The 26,065-nt window shown below is 41.6% G+C and overlaps 1 protein-coding gene across 1 annotated transcript; it reads right to left on the bottom strand.

Moving 5' to 3' along the window:
• Window positions 1-2,036: 2,036 nt before the first annotated feature.
• On the bottom strand, window positions 2,037-23,314 carry IRF4 (interferon regulatory factor 4). Its single transcript, XM_075062818.1, has 9 exons — window positions 23,229-23,314; window positions 20,537-20,759; window positions 19,596-19,782; window positions 18,537-18,625; window positions 17,785-17,926; window positions 15,200-15,307; window positions 13,365-13,718; window positions 8,411-8,523; window positions 2,037-5,940 (listed from the first exon to the last, which is right to left on the bottom strand). The coding sequence occupies exons 2-9, from the start codon at window positions 20,738-20,740 to the stop codon at window positions 5,797-5,799; spliced, it is 1,341 nt and encodes a 446-aa protein (XP_074918919.1). The 5' UTR covers window positions 20,741-20,759; window positions 23,229-23,314; the 3' UTR covers window positions 2,037-5,796.
• Window positions 23,315-26,065: the final 2,751 nt, after the last annotated feature.

Genomic DNA, 26,065 nt, shown 5'->3' on the forward strand with positions numbered 1-26,065 from the left:
AGGAGTTTTCTCTTGACAATGACTGGGCACATAGTCTAGTCATGTTGTGCAATTGATGATAGAGAATAAATATGTATTTGCAAAAAGATGATCTGTGTTTCATCACAATTCTGTCCAGATATGTAATCTAAGCATATAAACCAATAGAGTAAGTGACAAGAACTCAGACCCTCTGCTGTGGCTGAAGTATGCACAGCACACGGTTATTTGTGCAAACTTGGCTTTTTTACTCCTCCAGTCTCAAGCCACCTGTGTGTTGGGCTGATCCCCTACCCTAGCTTAGAGCAACCTGAAGGCTGCTCTCAGTTACACCAGCTTCTAAGTGGCTTAAGAGGCCTATATAGCAGCCAGTAACTGTAGGGTTCGTAAGATCCACAGACATAAGGAAAACTTGGCCAAGTATCTTTTCACTTGGTCAAACCCCATATGTTCTACGGCACTGGAAGATTCCTCCAGCACTGGGGTGATCCTCCCATGGTTGCTTATAGGGGTGCTGGAACAAAGGGTGGGGGAGGGTGCGGCAGCACCCCCTGGCTTGAAGTGGTTTCCATCATATAGAAGGATTACAGTTGGTTCAATGGCTCTTAGCACCCCCACTATGCAATTGTTCCAACTCTCCTGGAACCTACACCAGCTTTAGGCTCACAAATTGCCAGACGTGAAGTGAAAAGCAGTGACACCACACACAGGATCAAAGCCAAGATTTCTTACCTGTTTCTGGACTCACATATGATTTGTCTACTTGATTATTAAAAAGAGGTGCCAACTCACCATGTAATCATTTAAATCCTACACCAGAGTATTTTTCAGATATTCAGATGTTTAGCCTATGGGGCACATCAAGGAATTACTGTTTTAAGATACTATGTTACTTCCTTCTTGAATGTCACTTCAGAGAACCTAAGCCTTCGGTTTTCTGTATTTGCACACTTGGAGCCAATTTCTACCCTCGCTTACACATATGCAACCCCAGGAAAGTCTGTGGAGCTGCACATGTGTAAATGATCTATTCATCCGTTTGTAATTTAAAGGTATTTTAACCTTCAGTCTGAACCCCTTTAAAATCTAAATCTCTTTTAGCTTGTTACTATGCTGCCTGATAATTCTACAACAGCCAGCATATAAAAAAGGGTATTTAAACTACTTTTTTCCTCGATCCGATTTAGCTAAATGTCACTGACCACAACATCATCTAAAATTAAACAAACAACCTCTTTTAAAAGTTAGTCGTTAATAAATATGAAATGGAAATCTACTATAAACTTAATACAAAGATGATAAGATAGTTAATTCTTCTGAAAATACCACAGTGATCGCAAATCCCACACAAAGCCCAACTAAAATCAACACAAATGGCATAAAATTGTTTCTGAGAAAGGACAAATTCAATTTTTATTTTTATTTTTTTAAAAAGGTTATTCTTATTAAAAAGGAACCACATATTTATGGTATCTCTAGGGTCTAGAAGGAGACAATGATCTACAGCCCCATGACTGAAAGCTTTACTTTTTCCTCAAAGCTCTCTGATCAGAATGGTGTTTCCCCACCTCCACTTTGCTGACAAATGCTGATGTAAACAGCATACGTACAAAGCATGGGGGTTTTCACGTGAATCCTGTGTTTTTTCCACAAAGCCTTTTACGCTGTACTTTGCTTAAAATATATCTTCTCATTTCTGGTTAACCTACATCCCCACAACTGTTACTGAGCTTTTAACAGTAGACTGAACCGCTTCGCAAAGTGAGACAAAGCCAATTTTTAAAGAAAGCAAATCGTTTGTGGGATTTGGACATGAAGCTCTTACAAAAGCTCGCAGACAGTTATAGCAATGTTGATATATTAGAATGAGATTACAATATTGACAAATTACAGTGGACTCCATTTAAAACACGGATCAATCTTGCTTATCAATCTTGCTAGGAGTAAAACATTTGAGATATAATACCACTGAAATCCTACCAGGAAGGAAGTAGACTTCAGAAGCTATAAACAGAATTTAACAGAAGTAGGAAGTAATTCAAATGCTCTTGCATTAGTGACAGGGTAAAAACATTTAATCAAAGAGAATGTTTAGGGGTTTTTCCCCACTTTATTTATCCGTTAGTTATTTGAAACAATAGCATGTTGTCACATAAGTCAAATACAGTCTTTAAAAATCAATTTACAATGTAATTCATGGTACCATTCTAGATATTTTCATTGCTCTTTTTCAATAATAGATGTTTCTGGCTTTTTGATTGTGTAAAATACATTTTCACCTGGAGGCTTTCCTACACTATAAATAGTGTACTTATAATTAGGTCAGAATTTACAGACAGTCCTACTAGATATCACATGCAACTTCTTATTGGATGCTGCTTTTTTTTTTTAATCCCTTCTTTTTCAACAGCTGCTAACTTTACACTGTACTTCTGAGGGGAGTATAATTAAAAGCTCCATCCAAAGCCAAGCTCAATGTACCTCTGACTTTGGATGGTAGAAGATGCAACACAAAGAGATGGCTAGTTTCCTCCTCCTGAAAGGCTTAGTAGATCTCTTGTACAGTTTGCAGACTCTCCTCTTGCTTTGGGTTACTGAGTACAATAGCATATGCTGTTGCTACTCTACTAGGACAGTTCCTATTGTTTAATTTTATCATCTCCCTTTGGTCCTATCCCAACTCCTCTTCTCTCTCTCAAACACACACACACACCCAGTACCTCAAGCTTTAGGCCCCAGTTCAGCAAAGCACTAGAATTCGGCATGCACTCACATGCTTTGCTGAGTAGGAATGGACTTAAGCACATGCTCAAAGTAAGAGCTTATGTGCTTAGCTGAATCGGGGCAGTACCATTAACAGCAATACTAGGTTGCATGCAATGAATCTGTGAAATGCTGGCCATCATTACCAAGGGGTTGGTAAAATCAGTGTAAGTTTAGAAAGTTCTTCTCTCCAGGGCTATAATGGATAAAACCTGGAACACATTTTGAGAAGCTGCCTCATTCCATACTTGCAATTCCCTGCTTTCCTGGAAGGTACCACATTCCAAAACAACAAGTAGTTCAACACAATCGGCTTTTAAACTTACATGACACTAACCTATCCTAAAATATCTACCAGCAAAAAAATACATGTAATTTGTAAATGAATCTACAAACTTTCAGTGTTTCTGTAGCCTTTATTCTAAAACATAGAAGCTTATGAAGCTGTGATCTTTATACTCTTGATGGAAGAATCTGAAATGCCCCTCACAATCCAGAAGGATTAAAACTGATCACTTAACAGTCTGTGCCATTCTTTGCTTCCATAAGGCATTGTCTGGTTCTCACTGAAGATCAGTCGGCCTTTCACTATTGATTTCCATGGGAGCGGGGACAAGGGCCAACATAACTAACTTACAACCTCTTGTGTTTTCCCTAAGGAATTTAGTAATATCATCCTGAAAATAGCATATTCCAAGTCAAACTTAATGAATTGGACAAATAGTTCAATATCTTTCCAATGTGCAGTGACACTGAAAACAGATACCACTATGCCTCGATTTTAAAAACCAGGATTTCACATAAGCCATAGAAGACATCAAGGTCCAAATTCTGAAGTCAATGGGAGCTCCAGGCATCCAATAGCAGAATGTGGCCCTCAATTATTTTTATTCTCTACAATGTCTACAGTTCAGCAAAGGAAAAAAATACATATCTTTCAATGCTTTGCTAAGGGAACTAACACTGAATGTTTTCATATTTCAGACTTCCTTTCTTGTGGTCTGTTCCTGCAATCTTTACATAAACAAACCTCCCACTGACTTAACTGGGCCTCTTGCTTGAGATGGCAATGCAGGATTAGGCCCTTAAGAACTAACCCCACCTCAGAAAACAACACATCTGATCTACCAAACTGAACTGGTGAGGTCCAGGACTTGATTCTGAGACATGTGGTGAGACACTCAGCAAGTGAAGCAATGACTATTAGGAAAAGTTAAACCCACATCCATTATGGTGTATCAGTTCATTTCTGCAGTCCTGCACACAAAAGTCCCGTTGATTTCAAGTGAAGCGCTGCATGGTTCACTGGACTAAAATATACATAGAAGTGTGCAAATTAAAAAGGTTTGGAGGCTGACTAATGCAGAGATTTGAATATCTATGAGCTAGAGTATTCCCCTAAGAACACATAAGTCAGGAAAGATATTTCAAGTAAGGAAGAATATTAAAACATAATGAACTGATAAACTGGCCTTACGGGAGGGGAGAAAAGGGGGGATATTATATCCCAAAATAGTATGCATCTTTAAGATGTATAAATTAAAGTTCCCTAGAATGTGAGTCTGCTGTCAGACCATATACAATTTTGTTCTAGCTAGAAATTCAAGCAAAGTGTATTTCTAACCATGGAGAGGATCTTTCTGGCATGAGAAATATAAATTCACAGATTTTTAAGGCCAGAACAGACCATTATGATCATCTAGTCTGACCTCCTGCATAACAGACTGTAGAATTTCAGTTATATACACACACACCCCAATATTGACAGATCTCTCTCTCTCTTTGCCATACAAAGGAGTTCCAAGTTCATTTGCATATGCAAGCAAATAATCAATACCCCAGCATTAAAAGTTGTAAATCTCCTGAAATTATACTTTTTTTTTTTTTTTTTTACTTTTTAAAACAAAAGTTAGGATAGCTGTTCCCAGCTCTACTAATACTATGGGCCAAAGTCTGCTCTTCTTTGGACATCTGGCTCCCACTGACTTCTGCACACGAAGGGAGCTGTAGCTGCACAGTCAAGAGCAGAATTTGACCTTGTGTAAGTCAACAACTCTTTTTGTGAATATTTACCAAATCTATACAAATGCACCTTGGAAATCTATTTCATGTTACATATATGTGCCAGTGAGCATGACCACCAAAAAAGAATCATATATGACAGAATAAGTGTAAAAGATTACAGTTATTTTCTCAAAAACCTGTTTTATTCTAGGGTCTAGAATTCAAGTCAATGGTCCCACCTGCAACACAGACAGCAAAAACTCCCAGATCTAGAGATTGTTAGAAGAGTTCTCTAGATGGTATATTTGGGATAGTACATTGTGAAGGGTGGTCATTTAACATTGCAGAATCAGCAGGCAACTGATGCTTCTCTCTAAGTGTTGTTATGAGTATCAATCCACTAACAGCAGTGCTAATGACAAAATGCACTTTGAAGAGAAATGTCAGGCATTAAAAATATATATCTCATTAGGACTGGATTTTTTTAAAAAATACACACTGAAACTTTCATAGAAGAATATAGGCATAAAAAGTTTACCACGCTTAACAATCTAAATTCTTAACCGCTTACATATGTAGCTATTCACAACATAACATTTATGGATGCCTAGGCCACTTGTTTGCCATCTTTGCCACAGTAGCTACAGTTTCATGCTGGGAATACTGCAAATATATTTCCCTGCCCTGAGATTTGTAATTACAAATAAATAGCTCTGCAAATATCATAATACTGTAAACTCTGAATTTAAGTCTTCAGCAAGAAGTCATCCTCAAACCATGGAGAATGTTTAAACAATGTAAACATATCAAACATTTTGTCAGTTTTCACAGTTATCCCCAGCAACCGAAGAATCTATGTGAAATGTACCATCCAAATCTTGAAGCCTCATTGTTTCTATTGTACAATACTGTTGTTCATTTTCCAGTCTCTGAGACTATGCTTTCCTGAATAAATCCAGCTGTGATTTGTATCCCCAAAACGTGATCCAGCTCTTTTCTTCCAATATGCATCATCTTTACAAAGCCTTAAACACACTCCTTCTGAGGAGATTATTCTTGAATGGAGGAATGGCGAATAGATCTGTGGTAATCCTCTGGACTAGTGACATGTTCTGGTAAATCATAGCCTCTCAGAAAATGTCCACTGTTTTGCTGAGCAAAGTAATACAGCTGCCTTGCAAACATTGGCTCAACCTTAACAACAGATAAAAATGTTATTGAAGTGTGATAGCATGTTCCATATCATTCGTATTAGCTATTTACTCATCAGTAAAAAGATGTTAAAAACAAGGCAAAATGAAACAGTTCCACATACCAAAATGGAAAGAAAATGCACTCTGTTCTCATTGAGCTCTGCCTTTACTTCAACTCCAGATTTTTAGAGCTAGCTGCAATTTTTGCCATCAAATATCCGTTGCATAAAGTACGCGTTTGCAAGTGTACCCTGTCAGCTAGTCCACATGTGCATGTGATGCCTGATTTGTGTGTGCACATATTTCCATGGCTAAATTAGGCATGGCCAAATGCAGGCCCAGTTTCACATGCTTAACTTTAAAAATCTGTCCTTTATTCTGAGTCCAAGTTGAACGTTTCTAAATTTAAATATTATTGTATGTCCATTCATCCCTAATGTTATCTGTTCAGCACTGCACTGGTTTAATATGGCCAAGCTTTTGGGCAATGTTTGAGAGGCTTTACTCGTTTCTATTGTCTCACTAGCCCCAAGGGTCCCCAGCTTTGCACAGTGCCTTAGTCAAATACATAACTTTCACACCTAGGATATAAAAACTTGAGACTTATAAATGGGGAACAAATATGTTCTGAGAAAAGATCCAAGATCCTCTAAATATTTAGACACATCCCTGCATAGACATCATTTTATGGAGGAAAGGTGTGTGGGTGGCAGGGAGAAGAACATGTCCTCCCTAGCTTTCAGCTGACATTGGCAATGGAGGAACAGACAGGAGATTGAGGCTGATGCTGCTGCAGCAATTCAGCAATCTCTCTCCACTTCCCCATATCAGCTGTTGGACTGGTCAGCTGGACAGGAGGGAGGCAGCTACAGGTGTAGCCGCCTGCTGCTAGGGGCTGTTCAGGGCTTCTGCTGGGCAGCCATGCAACTGAGTGCTCTATGGGGCCTGCTCAGTTCCTGCCCTCCCCATCCTCCACCAGTTCCAAGTTCAGAACAGGGGGACCCAAGGCAGAGGCTGAGCCAATTCCAGGGAAGAGATTGAGCTGCCAGCCAGCATAATGAGTTTCAGGAATAAGGCAGAAGGCTGGAGGAGAGAACAAACTCACTGAGAGGTATGGCGGGGGGCAGTGGGCACAGGCTCAGAGGAGAATCTTTGTGGGCAGGGGAGAGAATATGTTTGAGGAGAAGAGGGCTGTGGGGAAAGGGTACTTTGAAGAGAGACCAGGAATTTGGAAAGCAGATGGGAGAAGAGAGGGAGTGGTTGGGAAGTGGGAGGTGTTATGGATGGTGGAGAGAATTTGTACTGTTGGGGGCCTAAGTAGGGAATGAGGAGGCTTGAGGTCCAATGATATCCCTGATATTTGCTCAAATAATTTCTGGCCCGATACTCCCCAGCAATCTAAAGATTCAAGACTGTGGTCTGGGATGGCGGGCATGTGTTAGAGTTAGAGGATCTCTGAACGGGAGAAAAGGCTAACCTGACTGTGGGAACATGCATTCAAACAGAGGATGTCTGGGTAGGACAGCAAACTAAACTTGAAAGCTGTAATCCTCCACCCAGGGGAACCACAGGGCAATGCGTTGCAGGCAGATAGTGGTAAGGAAGTCACATAACTAGTAAAGAGAAGGTAATTATTTTATTACAAAAATCTATGGCCCATCACCTTAGCATCTGGATGACTTACAAAATTAAACACCAATACTCTCCCACCTTGGAGATAATGGCAATAAACTAAACCCTGCCTTTAGCATGGGCAGGGAGACCATGGGTACATCTCCATTGTGGAGCTCGGTTTTTGGAAAGTGGCTGATCCCAGCTTCCACTATTGCTTACACTGGTGCAGCTGCACTACTGCAGGGAGATGAATGTAAATGTAGGCAGAATAGTCAAGGCCCAGCATTCTGAAGTTTACTGCCAAAAGGTGAAGCAAGAGTAACCTAAGCAATAAAGCCTGCCTCAGTCTGCTATGGCATTTTGTGGTGCAGACACCAGAGGCTAGGAGGGGCAAAAGGGGAGAGGGTACCTCTGAGAAAGCTTAGATGCTCCAACACACTTATGTGGCAATTTTAAAAGAATCCACAATTATACACCAGCTTTGGCAATCATTTCTGTGCAAGGCCCTGCTTACTAGTTTCACATGGCTGACACTAGCCAAGCTGTTCCATTTAGCTAATAGTCATAATCACTCCTCTACAGTGCTTTTCATCAGTAGATCACAAAGCACTTTACAAAGAAGGTCAGTCTTCCTATCCCCATTTTAAAAAAGGGGAAACTGAGGCACGGGGCACGACATGACTTGCCAGTGGGCTAATGGCAGAGCAGGGAAGTGAACCCAGGTCTCCCAGCCCAGTGCCCTATCCACTAGGATATACTGCCTCCCCCACAGATTACTGATGAGCAGCAGAGAGGACTGCCTGGCAGATTCACATACCCTTCATTTTAAACTAAGACATTAAATAAATCATGCTTACGTGGGCTGTAATTAGCTTCCTCTGTCTTTGTGGGTCTGGAAATTCCTCTCCAAAACATAGAGCAACCTGGAATCTAGGCAATGGACGTCCATGGTGGGCAAAAGCTTGCAGTTCTGAAGACAGAAAAGATATGTTCAGAAAATCCTCACCATCAATGGCTGAGTTCCAGAGTTAGCAATGAAGGACCTTGGAGCAGAACAGCAGACTACAGGAGCAATGAAGAGGTTCTGTTAGACAACTGGCAAAAGTGATGACAGGGTTTAGCAAAGGGAAAGCGAGTCTGGGAGAAAGGAAAGATACCAGCATAGAAAAGTGATCTTGGAGACTTTGCCACAGATCAGGGAGAGAAAACAAGGGACAAATAGCTGAAAACTTTGTCCCCTCGCAAGAGCTAAGAGACTCTAATTATTCGATTTGTATTGCATTTTGAGTAATTTCATATAAACAGCAATTGGGATTTCCTTAGATTCATACTTGTGTTTGGCTTAACAGGAGAAACTTCTGAGACATTCTTCATGTCTGTTGAACTTTTGCCATTTACGTTTCTCCTATCCACGCATACATTTCAGTAAGTCACATTGCACGCCTTCTTTCAAAAACAATGGTGCTGAGATGCTGCAGGAGGGCCTGTCACCCTCAAGAGTAGAACTGAGAGCAGTTTAAGTAACAAAAGTATTTACACTTTGACTTCTAACTACACTGCTGTGCCCACTACTTGTGATGACTGAACATCAGAAAATGGACTGTTCATTAGAAAGTAGATGGTGAATCTCAGGACTAGCTTGCAATGCAGCTGGTACACCTTTGTAAGGATTTGATCTTGCTCCCACTTAAGACAATGGCTTCCGTGGGAGCAGGAGCAAGCCCAAACAGAACCATGTTAGTGTCTGTATACTGTCCACCACCCTCCCCCCACCCCAGGTCATGAAGGTAATTGGGTCAGATCACATATTTTCAGAATGGTTTGCCTTTCGCTTCTACTATAGGAGCCAGGGTCCCAGAGATCTCATGTCAGCCCTTTCTAAGGGTCTGTTTACATTGCAATCAGAGGTGTGGTTACAACGCAGGTAGACATAGTTGCACTAGCAGAGCTAAAAATAGCAGTCTGAATGAGGCTGTGTGGGCTAGCAATGCACACAGGTCCCCAGAGTCCACACTGGAGCCCAAGCTACCACATCAATGTTGTTATTTTTAGCCATTGTGAAAAGCCAGTGTGGGTCTGACTCCACAAGCTGCAATCACATCTCAGATTGCAGCGTAGACAGACCTTTTGAAAAGGGCCAGGCTCAAATACAGAGACATCTGTGACTTTTCATTGCCCCCCATTCCTTTTTTCCCCTTTCTGCTGCTGTCACTTGTTGGTCATGTCTATTTTTATACTGCAAACTCTGTAGAGAAGGCACTTCGGGTGAAATCCTGGCTCCACTGAAGTCAATGGGAGTCTTGCCATTGTCTTCAGTAGGGCCAGGATTCCATCCCTTCTATTGCTCTGTAAAGCACCGAGAATACTTTAGGCACAACATAACATCATCAAAAATGTTAGTTTATAATACAGTACAATGGAAATCTCAAAAGGTTGCAAAGTGCAAATTTGGTTATAGTCATCAAGTCTAATAAACAGTAACAACAAACAATACCATACAGCTCTTATACAGCACATTTAATCCATAGAGTTCCAAGCCCTTTACCAAGGACATCAGTGTCATTATCCCCATTCCACAGATGCGGATAGTGAGGCACAGAGAGGGAAAGTAACTTGTGCAAGGTCACTCAGCAGGACAGTGGAAGAGTCAGGAATAGAACCTGGGTCTCCTGAATTCCAGTCCAGCGCTCTAGTCACTAAGCAATACTGCCTCTCAAATATATACATATTTATATTATTAGGCAAATTATTCCCTGTATGGGTGAGATGTTTACAAGAGAGTTCCACTTGGGTTAAAATACATTGCTTTTTGGGGCAGGGACTGTTTCTTACTCTGTGTAAATGCAGTGCCCAGCACAACGGGGTTCTAGTCTCAGTTGAGACCTTCAGGTTCTACTGAAAAATAAATTATAATGATTCATGATAAATTAATAATTAATACAAAGAAAACTGTACTCTATTTGTAACAAAAAAAGTAGGTAATGTTCTCTCTCTGTTTCCAACAAGCTCTAAAAACACTCACAACCTGCTAGGAGCAGAAGGGGAGACTTTCAGATCTTTGGTATGATCATCCAACACTGCATTCACTTAGGTGTCCCAGGAGAGGGCAAGGAGCAGTCTGGGTTCAGTGCAACTCCTGATTAATTAGTCCCAGTGTTACTACTTAGGAAAGAACCCCATCCCTACCCCTCCTCTGTCACAGAATTTTACTCAGGCCTTGTCTACACTACGGGAGGAGATCGATCTAAGTCATGCAACTTCAGCTATGTGAATAATGTAGCTGAAGTCGACGTACTTAGATCTACTTACCATGGGGTCCCCATGGACCGTCTCCCCATCAACTCCCCTTGCGCTTCTCGTTCAGGTGGAGTACAGGAGTCTACGGCAGAGTGATCTGTGGTAGATTTAGCAGGTCTTCACTAGACCCACTAAATCAACCACCGATGCATCGCGCATCAATTCCCCAGTAAGTGTAGACAAGCTCTCAGCCTCAGTGATTCTCCAAGTATTGCAGCATAAAAGCCCAGGGAAGAGATGGAATAGAGAAGGGAGTTGACCCATGAAGGGTTTCAGTAGTAAGACTGATCTTCAATATGAAAGAGAGTCAGAGAATCGCAGCTCTTCCAAACACATGAAAACATGAACTTGAGGTCCTCTTACTGCTCTGAGCATGTTACTTCACTCTTCAACCAGCTCCACTGACTCCCTCTCATCTCCTGGGTCAAATTCAGACTTCAACTGCCAGGTTTTCACACACCTCCCCAAATCAGGTCTCCTTTCCTTCTGTTCTAGCTCCAACTGCCTACTCTCCACCCATGCCAGCCTCCTTAACACCCCTTTATACCTTTCTCCTATTCCAGTCTTTGAACTTTCTCCAAATTCTCTCCCTCTCCTGGTTTGCTAAAGTCATCACTCAGATCTGTCCATAAGTAACCCAGACATTAGAATCTGGTCACCCCTGTACTATATGTCAGAATCACAAAGACCAGTCTTTCAGTGAGTTCCATATGGACATATCCCTGCACCAAGATGCAGCCGTATCAATTAAAGGCCACAGCCCTGGTTCTGCACCTTCCTTCTGCGAATTCTTTGGGACTTGCATCTCTTAGTAGAAGTCCTGAGTGTTTCCATACCCTAAGAGTCTGATTTTCTGACTGTCCACACCCAAATGTGCACTTAACTTGAGAGCTCACTAACCAAAATTAATGTGTAGCTATGGTATGTGCACACAAAATAGTCACTTAAGAAGTTACCTGGCTAGCTGCACATGTTACACCCCAATTTGCACATACTATTGTGATAACTGCACACAAATGAAGCATGCAATTGTGCACGTGTTTGCACATTTATTTTCACACACATAGCTTAGAAAACTATGCCTAAGTTAACCTTTGGGAATAGGCTTCTAAAAAAATACTGCCACATATCCTGTGAATGGTTTGGAAGAGCCAGATTAAATTTAAAGTGGCATCTGAAAAAGGAAAAGGGACTTCCAAGTACATGATTGCAGGCATAACGATACATCTTACAATTAGCATACAACAGAAGTTGTAACCCTATAAATTCAGCTCAAATTCCCCTTTTTAACTGCCAATATTCATATCCTTTTCAGATGTGTGTTTAAATGCATATGATGCTTGATAATTCTGCTAGGATGACACATCAAAGCCTGGAAAATGAACTATTTTAAAGGCAGTGGCTCATTTGGGGTATTTTTTTAAAGCATTGCATTATTTTTCTACGAAACTGTAACTTATACAAATATATCTGAAAGGCAGTAAGGTGTCCTGGACAGAGAGGAGACCATGCCACTCTAAAACTTAAGAGCTCAACTGTAGCTCTGTCACAAGCCCTAGTAAGGGGCAGCATATAATTGTGCTGCCCTGTTTCTCCCCTTAGTCCAGGGGAGAGGAAATAACCTGTGTCCACCCCTTTCCCTGGAGCAGGTTGCTCATCTCTCTGTGTTAGCTCAGAAGTGCTGGTCAGCATCTTAGAAACTGGAGCCAAGACTCCATCCACTCCCTTCCCAGGGCAGGAGTATTCCTGGGAAGCTGTTTTCCCTTCCATTCTGCTACCCACAATACAAATAACCAGCACAGGGGGTTGAGGGCATGCCTTCAAACATCTGACTCACTTTTGCAGGTGTGTTGGGCAAGTTACCATCTTGCCCTATGCCATTAGTTTATAGGATGATTGTTGAAAGTCAGAGTTTATAAATTTACCCCACAAATATTTTCCAGTATATTGGTTAAAATACAGACACACGTACATACCAAAAGACAGATTTAAAAAAATATCTGATGGGAGTCATACTTGCTGATGTTTAAATACTCTGGGTCAGATTTCAGACACGTGCCGGTATAAGTCTGGAGTAAATCAACTGAAGGCAATGGAAGTACTCAAGATTTATACCACGGGATCCAAAATCAGAATGTGGTCCCATCTACTATCCAATCATAAAAAGGACTATTTTGTTGGGCTCCTCCCACTCAGTATAAAGTGACACAGGCCTTACCTTGTACTCAGTTGAGTATGAGTAGTTCCCATTACTTTCAATGGGAGCCACATAAGGGTATCAAAAGCAGAACTAACCATGGTAATATACAAATAAAACACTATTCCTAGGATGTGCTCTTCTAACACTTACATATAGGGGCACATCGAGAGTGAAGCTGAGCGCCTGTGTCTCCCAACCACTTTGGTGGGAGTAATTTAGTGCAAAGAGCCCTTTAATAGTGCCCATCTGGAACCACGATGACAGTGATTTGGTGGCATTTATATAGACAACATGTAACCTAAATTGAGAATTACCTGCTAAAAATTGCTGAGTATCAAAAAGTTTGCAGGTCTGCTCCCTTTCCAGTTTATTTGGCCTGTCACTGCATAACGCCAGAGGTCCATCCCAGTAGATCCTGCTTTGACAAAGTCTCTTAGCATAAAGCCCATCAGGTGCCATCCAGAGTATTACTCCTCGTTCCAAGTGGCTCAGTAATTTTTCTATGTTTTTCCTCTGGCCATTATCTTCTGGATAGGGGAAGATAACTTGATCCAAGCTGCTGACCTCATAATTTTGGGCATGAGATATTCTACAGCCTTCAGGACTTGAAGTCGTCATCTCTTTCACCAGTATTTCACGGTAATATAGACAGATGTGTAGTCGACAGTCTGTAAGTATATTTCAGAAAAAAATTACTGCTGTTCAATATTGTGAGTATTTTGCATTATATCACAGTACTATTAAGGCCAATGGGCCAGATCCTGCAAGGTACTATGCACCAATCATTTCTAATACTCAGCATCTCTCAGAATTTAGCCCTGATTTAGGGAAAAACATAGACTGAATTGAAATAATGAACTATGGAAGCACAAACTCCACCACTAGCTTCTACCAATAGAGGCCCCTGGGGTGGGAACCGAATAGCCTGTGATGCAGACAGCGGAAAATATGCTAGATATTAATGCCTGGCAAGCTGCATATTTTTATTAGTGGAGAAAAAAGTGTTTGTACTTCACAGGTTTAATTGGAATTAAAGCTCAGTCTCAATATGTTCTCCTAGATACATCAGAAAATAGCTATGTTTCTCTCAAGATGTTGTATATAACCCTGTTAAGCAACTACCCACAAGACTTGCAAAAATGCAATCAGTTGCCCAGTAGAAGTGGTCTTTGGCTGAAACGCAGACAAAATTATATTTGAAATGTTAGGCAGAGTTTTAAAGTGCTCACTCGACACAGGAGAGTGATTGTTAAGGGCTCGATCCTGGTGCAGGGCTGTGCAAACAGACACATTTGGGACAGCAGCCCTGCTCAGGAAGGGCACTTAGATGTGTGCTTAACTCTGTCATTTGCCAGCCAAGTCTCTCCCCTTAATGTTGCATTATCAATTTCTCCATGTAATTTCCATTGTTAGTTTAAAAACCAAACTAGCTCCTACATTCCCACATAAGGAATAAAATAAATAAATAAATAAATAAAACCCTTAAGTCTGAACGACTGCAAAGCTGGCTGAACAGATTTCTTTTCAGAGAGTGAAAGTGCCATCACCAAAGTACTGAGAGGTTTTATTTTATCAAGGATAAATAAATGCTGCAAATCCTGATGCAGTCAACAGAGAAGACAGAAAAGTATCCATAGGACAAAATGTTGAACAAAGGATCAGTATTTTTCAGAAAGGATACAATCCAGGTAAAAAAAACCAAACAAACAAAAAAAAAAACCAACCCTCTAGGCCTCTGAATCCAAAAGCAATATGGTTTTGTGGTGAGCTAAAGAAAAATCTGCTTCCCCTATCAGCAGTTGTCCTATCTGACGACTCACTGAGGAGCAACCAAGAATTTGCGTGAAATTTGCTTGATAGAGCAAAGTACTTAAGCGTGTGTAACTTTAAGCACATGAATGATCCCATTGATCTTAATCTGAGTTACAGATTTCAGTGAAGACCACTCAAGTGCTTAAAGTTCCACATGTGCTTAAAAATCTTGCTGAACCGAGGCCTAAGGGTACATGCACAGAACTCACTTGGAAAGGAAATGTCACTTTCACTCACAAAAGAAGTCCCTATAAACAGTGAGTAAACATTTACTTGAAAAGTTATAACGAGAGCCTCCTGGATGGTTCACCATGAAAGCCTGGTGTTATAGACTTACCTGATAGTGCAAGAGCTTCACCAGACCTTATGCTTGGCTCTATTGGGATCCCAGGAGTCTGTGACTCAGATGGTGCACAAGCATAAAAGGTTCCAGTCACCTGACAACCTGTTTTCACAAAAAAAAGTCAAATGATATCTAGCTATCTAAAACCCAAGAACAAATTTAGAGTTCACAGCTATGCACATGACAGTTTCTGAGCTCCAGAACCTTCCCCTCGACCAAAACATTTTATTCACTCAAAATGTTACCTAGATTTTTCTTATTTGGATCTTTTAAATGCTGTTCTTTTACCTAACCATATCAGTGCATATTATTCTCCCATAGAAATAATCCGCATTTTAACTAGATAATGGTGTTCTTGGAAGCTGATGAAAAATAATCCATTCATTCTCACAGGCCTTAAGGAGTTTTATCAAAGGCAACTCAAATATTCAAAGTCATTATGTCTTTAATTGTGTTAAAGAAAGAAGGTAATTGTAGGGAAAAGAGATTCTCCTGCAGCAGAGTATTAGAGTTTAAATACTACAGCCAACATTAGTCCTTTCCCAAGCTTTCCCTTCCTGTGAGTGAGATAATATTGAAGCAACTAAAATGTGATAACACCTGTCGAAAGTCCTTTGAAGTCAACAGGAATCTTAGCATTGACTTTAAAGGGTTTGATCTCATAAACACAATATCTATGACACAGGTAAGATACACTACTCTTTCCCCTACACAGATTTGACTCTTCTCAAAGCTACTTCACTTTTTAATCTATGCCAAGGGTATATGTGAGTGACTGTTGACAAACAAGACAATCCAGCGAGTAAGCCACTATTGCCCAATTCTCTGATACAAGCTTAATGCAGCACTTAGACCTTGAGACAGGAAAACACTTGAGAATTTGTTTACATACATCCCTATACAAAAAACACTTAAGCATGTGCTTAATTTTATTGATATGCTCACATCCCATTAACCCATTATGCATGGGTTTAAATGCTTTGCTGCATTGGGGATTTACTCATTTTCTTTTAAGCCACAGAGATAGAAGGCCTTGCATTTCTTGTGTCTTCAGAATGCCCACTGACCTCAAGAAACACAGGATCAAGCCCTAAATGACCCATGAAGATACAGTGGTGGGGAAATGATGCTTTGGAGCACCGACTTTTTAAAGAACAGCCATAATGATAAGCATAAGACTGGGAGTTGAGGGAATGAAATTGAAACCAGGAAAAGCAATATTCTTACTAAAGCATGACATAATGTTCATGGTTACTAACAAAAAACAACGCAAAAATATCAGCGATTTTTTTAAATAAGTATATGCTAAGATTCTATCAGTTAATCAACAAAAAAAGGAGAGGAGATAAATTTTCCAAAGAAAAATTACAGTTATGGTCTTCTTTTTAGTATTAGAAAATGCAATGTTTCTTTTATTTGCTATCTTAGCATTTTCTAGAGCAGTCTTTACCGTGGTATCTAAGAGTTTATGACACTTTTCATTTTCAAATTAGTATTTCTATTCAGCATAAGTTCAATAGATCATAAGGATCAAAACTTACATTCACTACCGTGTTGAAGTAACGGTTGCATGGGGTATAAATCAGGGCAGAATTTTATAAAATTTCAACTAAATAGCTCACTTGTCTAAATGTAGTGTGTTCAGTTGTCAGTAGACAAGCGTAAACAGAAGTTTATTTCATTGCACTTACGCCATTAAAGGACTGCACTTTGTAATTCTCATACCCTGTGCACTTTAAATATTCCTTCCTCATCTCATCTTGGACTAAGGATTTCTGTTTTTTGCAAGATTATTCTCATATGGCTGTGTGGGGAGCTGTACTTATGAAGCAAATCCATGAGTACTGAAATGAGCATATATTCCTTGAGAATCTGAGCCTGCAGCCATACATGGCACAATGGATGATCTTGTGAATAAGCAATAGACTGCAACTCAGGAAATCCGGGCTCAATTTCTAGCTCTTCTACAGACCTCCTGTGTCACCACGGAACAACTCACTTAATCTCTGTGTACCTCAGCTCCCCACATAAGATAAAGACTTCCCTACTTTGCATGTTTTTCAGGTGCTCAGATTCAGTGTTGCCAACTCTAACGATACTTAGTATACTATGATTATATGAGAATCTCAGCTTTCCTTTAAGGGGGGGGAGAGTAAGTTTCTAACCTACATGATTGTGGAGAAAAACGTGAAAAATGTGAACCATAGAGACTCAAAAATCAGAAGGCAAATAAAAAAATTATCTATACATAGTCATTTATAAATCATGGGGGCGCTGACTCAATTTTTGATTGCTTGAGGTTGGCAATATGCGATGCTATGGTGATGACTAAGGCTCCTAGGTACTACAGTAAAACAAATAAAATAAAATAAAACAAGTGTCAATACAGATGATAGTCAGAGGTGCTGATCACCTCCAGCTGTCACTGAAGGATGCTCAGAACTTCTGAAAATCAATCCTTTAATACTTGTGCCACTGAAGCCATGAATAACAAATATGAAATTTGTGGTCCTTCTATGGTGGTCACATATTTTCTCTTAAGATTAGCAAGCAATTGACCTCCAGGGAGATGTTCTTACCGTTTTCACAAGCAGGACCTTGCCAATGGTGACTGCGAGCTGCAAAAGGAACACTTGGGCATTGGTAGGGGATGTCAGGATGTGGCTGCTCAGGGGCAAAATCTCTCCAGTTACGTTCATGAGGTACCATGTAGTTTGATACCTGTTCAGTTTAATGAGACATTATTTTATTTAACTGTAATCAGAATTGATGCTACCTTTCACATAATCTCCCATATTATAAAGTTTCCTTAGTTCTGCATGAGTCCTTTTGTTATTTGTTCTCCCATATCTTTTGTAGATCAAAGTATCACACAGACCACCTGGATAATATTTTGCCAAATGGAGGAGGCTTTCAAATGAGCTGAATGTCACCATTAGTGTAAACTATAAACATGACAAAATTATAGTAGGCAACTGGAGCACTGTTGCAAAACATTACTGCAGAATATCTCTGTTTCATCATACGTTCAATTTCTGGCACCAGAAATACTAGGACAATACATCCATTTTTACCCCCAAAAAAATCTAACAAAACAGAGCTGTAATTCACATTTTAAAAAATCCCAGCTGGATCAGCTGCCCTGTGGTTTCACATGATGAAAACATTGCTTATAGATTTCTCAGTTTCTTATAAAAAAGTCTTTTTTCCAAGCAGAACTAAATGGTGGTAGACCAGAATAGAAAGACTTGTACTATTATATGGTCATGCAAAAATTAGCTCAATAGGCACCCAACAAACAAGCCAAAAAATAACATGACTGATACTGTACCTGCGCTTGTAGTGAAGTGTAAGGAGAAGTCATTGTGTACGGATGGTTCATCATTATCTGTTGATCCTCTAGGCTGAGTTGTTTTGCTCCTACATTCATGATGAGGATAAAAACATGGTTACTAACTATATCTTAAGGAAACCTGAAAATGATCTGTTGCAAAGGAACTTGTACTAGGGACCATCCTTAATAAGCAATCTCCTCTCTTAAGAGACCACCCTACACCATCCCCAAACACACAGGGTTTGATTGTGCTTTATACATATTGGCCTATAGTGGGAGTGATGCAGAGGGACCTTTGGGAATAATTCTGTCTCCCAGAGCTTCCCAGTGCATAAAGAAAGAGCACCTGGTGCTCACATCCCTTCAAGGGGTGTAGCATATTTCCTTTATGTGCCCATCCAGCTCTGATGGCCAGTGCATACAAGGTATGACTGATGGTCCTACCTGCTGTGTACACTTTTTGGGGTGTCTTGAGGGTCTGGGGCTTCTAGGAAAATAGGGGCACAGGGGAGTGCCAGGACTGTGATCATACTTGACTGCTATGCAGAGGCAAAGAAGGCTAGGGAGGATAATGCACTCCTCTAACCTTGCTCACCCCTGAAATCGTCAGGCACAATCTGGCTCATAATGAGTTCAGGCCTGCTCCACCTTTATTTGAAGTCCACTTCCATTAAGCAAACTTAGTTTTGCCTGTCTCTTGAGTGGTTGCTTAAGACAGGCGTCACTTTATTTAAAACTGAAATAGAGGCTGTACACCCAAGATGAAGCCCTCCAGTAATTTACATACTGCATGCTTGTACCTCCAACAAAGGAGTATTTTTTCAAATGCTACAATTCAGACTCCCACCATTCTTTTTCAGGTAATGTAAGTCAAAGGGAAATTTATCCAAAGAAGACGTACTTGAGTACTGCATATCTTATTTATTGTATTGATTGCTACCAAGTCTGACACGAGTGACTGTATGGTTATATATGACACGTGTGACTTACATCTCTTCAGTTTTTGCACACTGGAAAATGAGACTTTAAATGTATGTAAAATCTAAGATGGCCTACCTTTTTTAGCTCCTTCTGGCACTATTCTGTACACTTTATACGGATCAGAAATATCCAGCTGGCTTCTCTCAACCAGTTCTTCAAAGTCATTGCTCTTGTTCAAAGCACACCGTAGCCTTGTCTTCCAAGTTGGAGGATCTGGTTTATCAATGCCCTCTCTGAACTTTCCTTTAAAAAGAGCCCAAGCCTGAAAACATTTCAAATGTTCAAAAAGAAAGAGAGAAAAAAATCAAGCTATAGGTATACAATCACAAAAGCTGAAATAGCCCTTGAGTAGCGAATTTATTCCCTATTGGTTTATGCTAAAGCATATGCCAGGTGGTTTCTTGGTAAGGTAATAAGAACAGTATTGAAGGCAAGATAAAATAGTAAGAGAAAGAAGAAAAGTGACAGGGTGGGTGCAGAAATAAATGTTCTTTAACCATACAACTGTTTAACATTACATCTGGAGAAGGAAGGAGGGGGAAGTGTTCCATATGGACGCTGGCAACCCTGTCGTTCAAATAAAACAAAAGCAAAACCGAGAGGGCTGGCTGTGGAAAGCAATTAACTGCATTAATTCCGGGAGAAACTGCACTACCTCGCTCCAGGCAACAGCCAGCAACCAATGCGCTTGAAAAAGACAGACCCACGCCTGCCCTGACCCAGCTCCCGCAGAAGTCAATGGCAAAACTTCCATTGGCTTCAACGGTGCGGGCTGGGGAGCCTCGGTGCGTCCTGGCTGAAGGAGATCGGACCCAGAGAGCAGGAACCCCCAGCGGCTGGCTCGGTTCAGGTTGGTGTTCAGAGCCACGTCCTGCCAAGGGGAGATAACCCACCACCCCCGCCTTCTTGCTAAGGACTCGATCCCTCCTGTCTCCCACCGGCCGGGGGGGTCGAGGCTGCAGGACGGCCAGAGACACGCCCAGAGGGCGAGTGAGTGGCCCTTGGCCGCCCCCTACCTTGAAGAGGGCGGCATCCTCCTCGCGGTTGTAGTCCTGCTTGCCGGCGTGTTTCCAGGGGATGCGGAAGATGCTCTTCTCGTCGTTCTCCCACACCAGGCCCGGGTACTTGCCGCTGTCGATCTGGTCAATCAGCCACTGGCGGAGCTTCCCGTTGCCGCAGCTCACCGAGCTCATCCCGCACTCGCTGCTCTCCAGGTTCATGCCACGCACCCGCTGCTCGCTGCACACGTCCGGGGGGCAAGGGGGGAGAGAGGCGCCCGCTGTTAAACACCACCCGCTGGAGTTCGCCGACCCGCCAGCTGCAGCCTCCGGCGTGGGCTCGGCCGGGCTGCTTAACTTTGTGCCCGGGCTTGAGCCTGGGAGGGGAAGGAGAGAAAGTTCCTCTCCCAGATGCCCCGCAGCCAGGGGGCCCAGCAAGAGCCTCTTCCCGGCGGGGTGAGGCGGGCAGGCCCTGCCATTCAGAGCTACTGCGTCCTTGCTGCAGGGATGCGCTCCTGGGCACTGGGAGAGACAGCGACAGGCGCTGTATTTATCTCTACCTGCTCCTCCCGCGCCCGTGTGTGTGTGTTTATGAAACAGATACTGAGAGTATAGCTGGGCATGTGTTCATGTATACACCTGTGTTCATATGTAAATATTAACCCCCCGGCACTGCTTTGAAAACCTCAACCACAAATAGTCATAAATAGCGCCTATGATCTCTAAGAGTGCGTGTGTGTATATATATATATATATGTACACACACACGTGCGGTGTATGCATACCTATGATGCTAATTCACAAGTCCGCACAAGAAGATATATTTCAAAACCATACACTGAGGACATAAGATATTCTACATGTGTGTAACTATAACATTCACGAGCAATACAAGATTACACCAATCCTTATAGCTAACAGTTGATACAGACTGAGCAGACATTAAGCTATCCCTCATACAAGTAAGCTGCTGTCATTTATCTAAAAGTGTGTAATAATCTGGAGAGACACATATGCAAGATGTCTGTCCACAGACACGTTCTGAACGGATCTAAAATTGGATATAGATTGAAAAGATCCTAAATGAAGGCAATTCACACGAGTTATGAGTGGACGGGGAAAATGTACGTGTGATGCATTTTCACACACAAAGACGCACACAGACACTCTGTGTAGCTGTAAGTGTGGCGCTCCCTAGCTTTGCAGTTTCCCTTATGACTTCTACTCAGGGGCCAAGTTTTTAGTATTTGCACCCACCCACCAGTGCACCGCTGCTGCCGAGCCAGGGATTTTTCCATCACTACATTGTTCTAGTGAACATCATTTCCACGCAGCTGGTGGGGGTGGGTCTGACCGACCGACCCCGGGACAGAGAGCGGAAAAGGTCATCCTGATCTCATAGCGCTAGAGACTATTTCAGCCGTCGGAGAGATCGCTGGGCAGAGCACGGAGCGGTTCCACCTCCACTTCCCAGTTACGGACCCAACAGTAAAAGCCTCATAGTAACATTTGCGAAAAGAGAGCGAATTGGGTTCCGTCCGGAGCCCGGGGTTAAGGGACAGGGATCATGACTCCCTCTCCGGCTCCCATTGAAGTGAACCAGGGCCTGCAATGCCAGCAGGCTCTTGGCATAGACCGGGGCTCCCAGTAGCGATGAGGACAGGTGTATTCCAGAGCCGGCATTCCCAGAGTCTGGAAGAGTGGTAGCAAGCCCAGTCGCTTCCTGTTATACCACTGAGCGAGGCCAGACGCACGTTTTAACCCAGAGCTGCCCAGCTGGCTTGGCTTACACATTAAAGAAAAATAATTTTAAAAAGAAAATGACGGGAGGAGGATGTAACTTGATGGAATCCACCCCAAACTTTTATTTTTCCTCCCTTTCCAAAATAATAGTATAGTCAGAAAAATCTGTGTCTTGCAAGACTCGTGGGCAGCTGCTGGAAAGCAGACAAGGAGAATAGGGGCCGAAGATCGAAATGTGTGATCTCCTACCAGCCAGGGACAGGGGTTACAGTAATTTAAGAATTGAAAAGTGTATATACACACACACGCAAACTTCTCTCTCTCTCTCTCTCCACACATATACACATACATACACACTTTTCTAGAGAGAGAGAGATGAATATGTATATTTGCTTAATTACAAGTGCTGCAGTAATCCTTGTTCTCCTAGAATCACAGAAATTAGAGATGAGGGGTGGGGAAAGAGAGACAGGAAAATGTAAGATCATTCACGCCAGCCAGGCTACTTTTAGAATATATCATTTAAAAAACAAGAAATTCTGTAACTTTGTTTTCAACAGCACCCCCGCTCCCCACAGTCCGACCTGCTGCAACTGAATTCATTTTTTGCAACATTCTGACTAAATGCCATTGGTCAACTGTAATGCTAGCTTAATGCACCCTCTGTCTGAGTGACAGCTCTTCTAAATTATGTCCATCTCTAACTTCCGTTATCCCAAACAGGAATCGCTCTGGGGCTAAAGGGGTGAGAGCATATGGGTGGAAGAGTTCCTTCTTGAGAAAGCTACTGTGTAAAGCAAAATGAGGGAGGGAATTTGGCAGATAATGCTCATTCAATACGCTACCCTCCTAGAACAGGATCAAACCACGACCCGCTTAAATAACCAAAGGCATGCCCATTGCCCCCCACCGCCCAATTATTATTATTTTGTTTTACGATCAGCATTGTGGATGATCGGTCTCTTACCTCTTTCACCCAGCCGCTCAGTGCAGGAGGCAGCCTGTTTTCTCAAATGGTTAAGCCCACTATGAAACAACCCTGATGAGCGAAAGCAGGAACTGATATGACTGACGAGCTGTCAGATGGGGGGGGGGGGGGAGGTTGGGGGCGGAGTCTTACAGAGGTTGGACCGAGAGATGCAGGAGAGCGCGGGGGCCGCACTGAAGCGGCTCGGGCCGCTGGGGGTTTACCTAGACACCGTGACACGTGGGGAAAAGTACAGAACCGAATAGTTTTTATATACTATATACATAGACATATAAATAGAACGGGAAATCCCTGACTGATCACCTGCTTTACAGCAAGCTTTATTTTACTGTAAACGATCAGTAGATCACACCTACAAGAAAATGTATTATGGTGGTGGATGGAAGGCTCATAGTTTGTGGCCAAAAGGCCCGGCGAGAGAAGGTTGTTTATCTTTGCCCTCAAAGCAGCAGGCTGAACCGAGAGACAGGAAGAGAACTGGTTCTGAGAGAGGTACACATTGCCCGACATTCCAGACTAAGCTGCCACACTTGGGCTACCCAGGACCAGCTCCCTTTCCTAAACGCATAATCATACCCGTACGCCACTCCCCACGCCCTCTTTGGCACTTGGGATTTTTTACAAAGTGCGTTCAAAGCCAAACGGTATATAAGGAGAATAAATTGCAGCAGCCCCAAAAACTCATTTGCACCAGAAGACACCTGCGAGTTGTGAAATAGATCTTGGGGGGGGAGGGTGTCAAATTCAGATTGTTACAATTTAAGTCTGCGGGAAAGTATTTCCAAGCAACCACTCTGATAAAGCCATACGGATTTCAGAACAGCGCTAATCTGATGGATTACACGTCAGTTAATTGGCTTCTGAAACGGACACATTTTTAAAGCTAAAAGAACAGACGGTATGGGACAGTCGCTGCTTTCATACACAGAGCATGCACATATCATTCATAGCGTCAGAATGGTATGTATGCAAACAGGAGCGATCAACTTATAGCGAAAATTTTCAATTGAGCAAACCAAATGTCTCTCAGCAAGGTTCCTTTTAAACCGTGCAGCGACTGAACTCATGATATGCAAAAAAAAAGCGCTGGCTGTAAATGACTTGTTAATATCTTTGTTTTAAAAAAAACATTAACTAAGAGACAGGACAACTGTTCACCCGACTCACAAACTAGGCGCGAGGAGGAAGCTCGAGGTTTGGACTAGCAACAAGCCGTTTAGTGCTGTGTCTTTCAGGTTTCACACACGATTCATGTAGCAGCCCTCCCCCAGCCCGTTTTTAACATTTTTAACAGATATTCACATCCTCTGTTCTTAAATACCACATTCAAAACAATCATTGCACACTGACTTTTTTGGCTTTCTATGTATAGGATACGAACAGTGTTTAGAATATTAATTGCTAATCTTCATCGCCATCTTCTGAAATTTAAATGCAATTATATTTCCCAGAAAAGGCTTGATTTGGATACTCTTCATTAGAAGCAAGGATAATAATGATGGTATAGAGAACTAAGGCAGAAGTTTCATTGGCTATACAAAAGTGTTGCATATTGATTTAGTTTAATTATAAATGGCAATTTGGAACCCTTTCCACTGTTCCCAATTTGAAAGAAAGAGTGCTGTCTCAATGCGAAAAAAATCCCTTAGAACAAGCCCTTCAGGATAGAACTAGATCCTTTCCCCAATTTGGAGTAATGTTTTTTTAATCTTACTTTTCAGCTGAAGTTAAAATAATTATTAGAAAAACCCTCAACCCTTAAGAGAAAATAAAACCAGCAGAACTTGCAAAAAAATATTTTATGAAGACAGTACAGATGACCAACAATGTTTGGTTGTCTTTTATCAACTTTGTCAAAAGCATTCTATGAGAGATTAGCCCCAATTGCCAGAATTTTCAGACCTCTATGCCTAAAACTAGACTCCTAAATGCATATTTAGGCACTTCACTAGTAGTATCCTGATGTTCAGATGCACTGAGCATCTGCAGTTCATATCAATAGGAATGTGAGTGCCAAGGGTTTCATTTTGGTGGATAATCAAAAGCCAAGGGGACTAATTTTACACATCCAGGTTGGAAAACTCTGTCCAATAATTAAACTATGTTATTTTAATTAACTATTGCAGTATCAGACTGGTGACCTATATAATGTGCATATTGTATATTCTGGGAATCCTAATCATCCACTGACCTTGATTATGTTTTGAACAATACAGGAACCCTGCAGCCTAATCTCCCTTTCTAATGATCTAAATAGTAATAAAAAGGTCCAGCAGACCTGACACAAAACTCACATCTGGCTTCAATGGAAGTTTCCTGTATGAATACAAAATTTGCAGCCCACTGTCAGAAAGCTTGTATTGCTTTTTAACCTCTCTGCTAACCACACTTTTAAGGTCACTGACTGAACTATCTAAATGTTTGCCAGGAAAAGCGGCTGTTTCATCTAAACAGTCATTCACAAGTATTTCATGCACATGGGGCTGATTCAGCTTTCGCATACACACATGAAGTCCCTGCTGACTTCAGAGGGAATTGCATCTATGTATCCATGGAAAAAAATATAGGCCCATAATGTATAAACGTGGATGTGTGAAATGGTATGTTAGTAAGTGTATAATAAGGTTGAGAGGATACTTGCATTAGAAAGTCCTGTTTTCAGAGGTTTCTAATTCATCCAAAAAAAAAATCCTTCAAAACTACTTGGGCCCCATGTTTCCCTAGGCATGTTATTTCCACGTGAGTGTAAAGTCACTTTTCAATTGGCAGAGTTTCCCTGAAATTCTTCTGTTATAAAGGTGAGGTTTGTCTCCTGG

Source organism: Chelonoidis abingdonii, chromosome 2 (genome assembly GCF_003597395.2).
Source record: "Chelonoidis abingdonii isolate Lonesome George chromosome 2, CheloAbing_2.0, whole genome shotgun sequence".
In the NCBI taxonomy this organism is placed as follows: domain Eukaryota; kingdom Metazoa; phylum Chordata; order Testudines; family Testudinidae; genus Chelonoidis; species Chelonoidis abingdonii.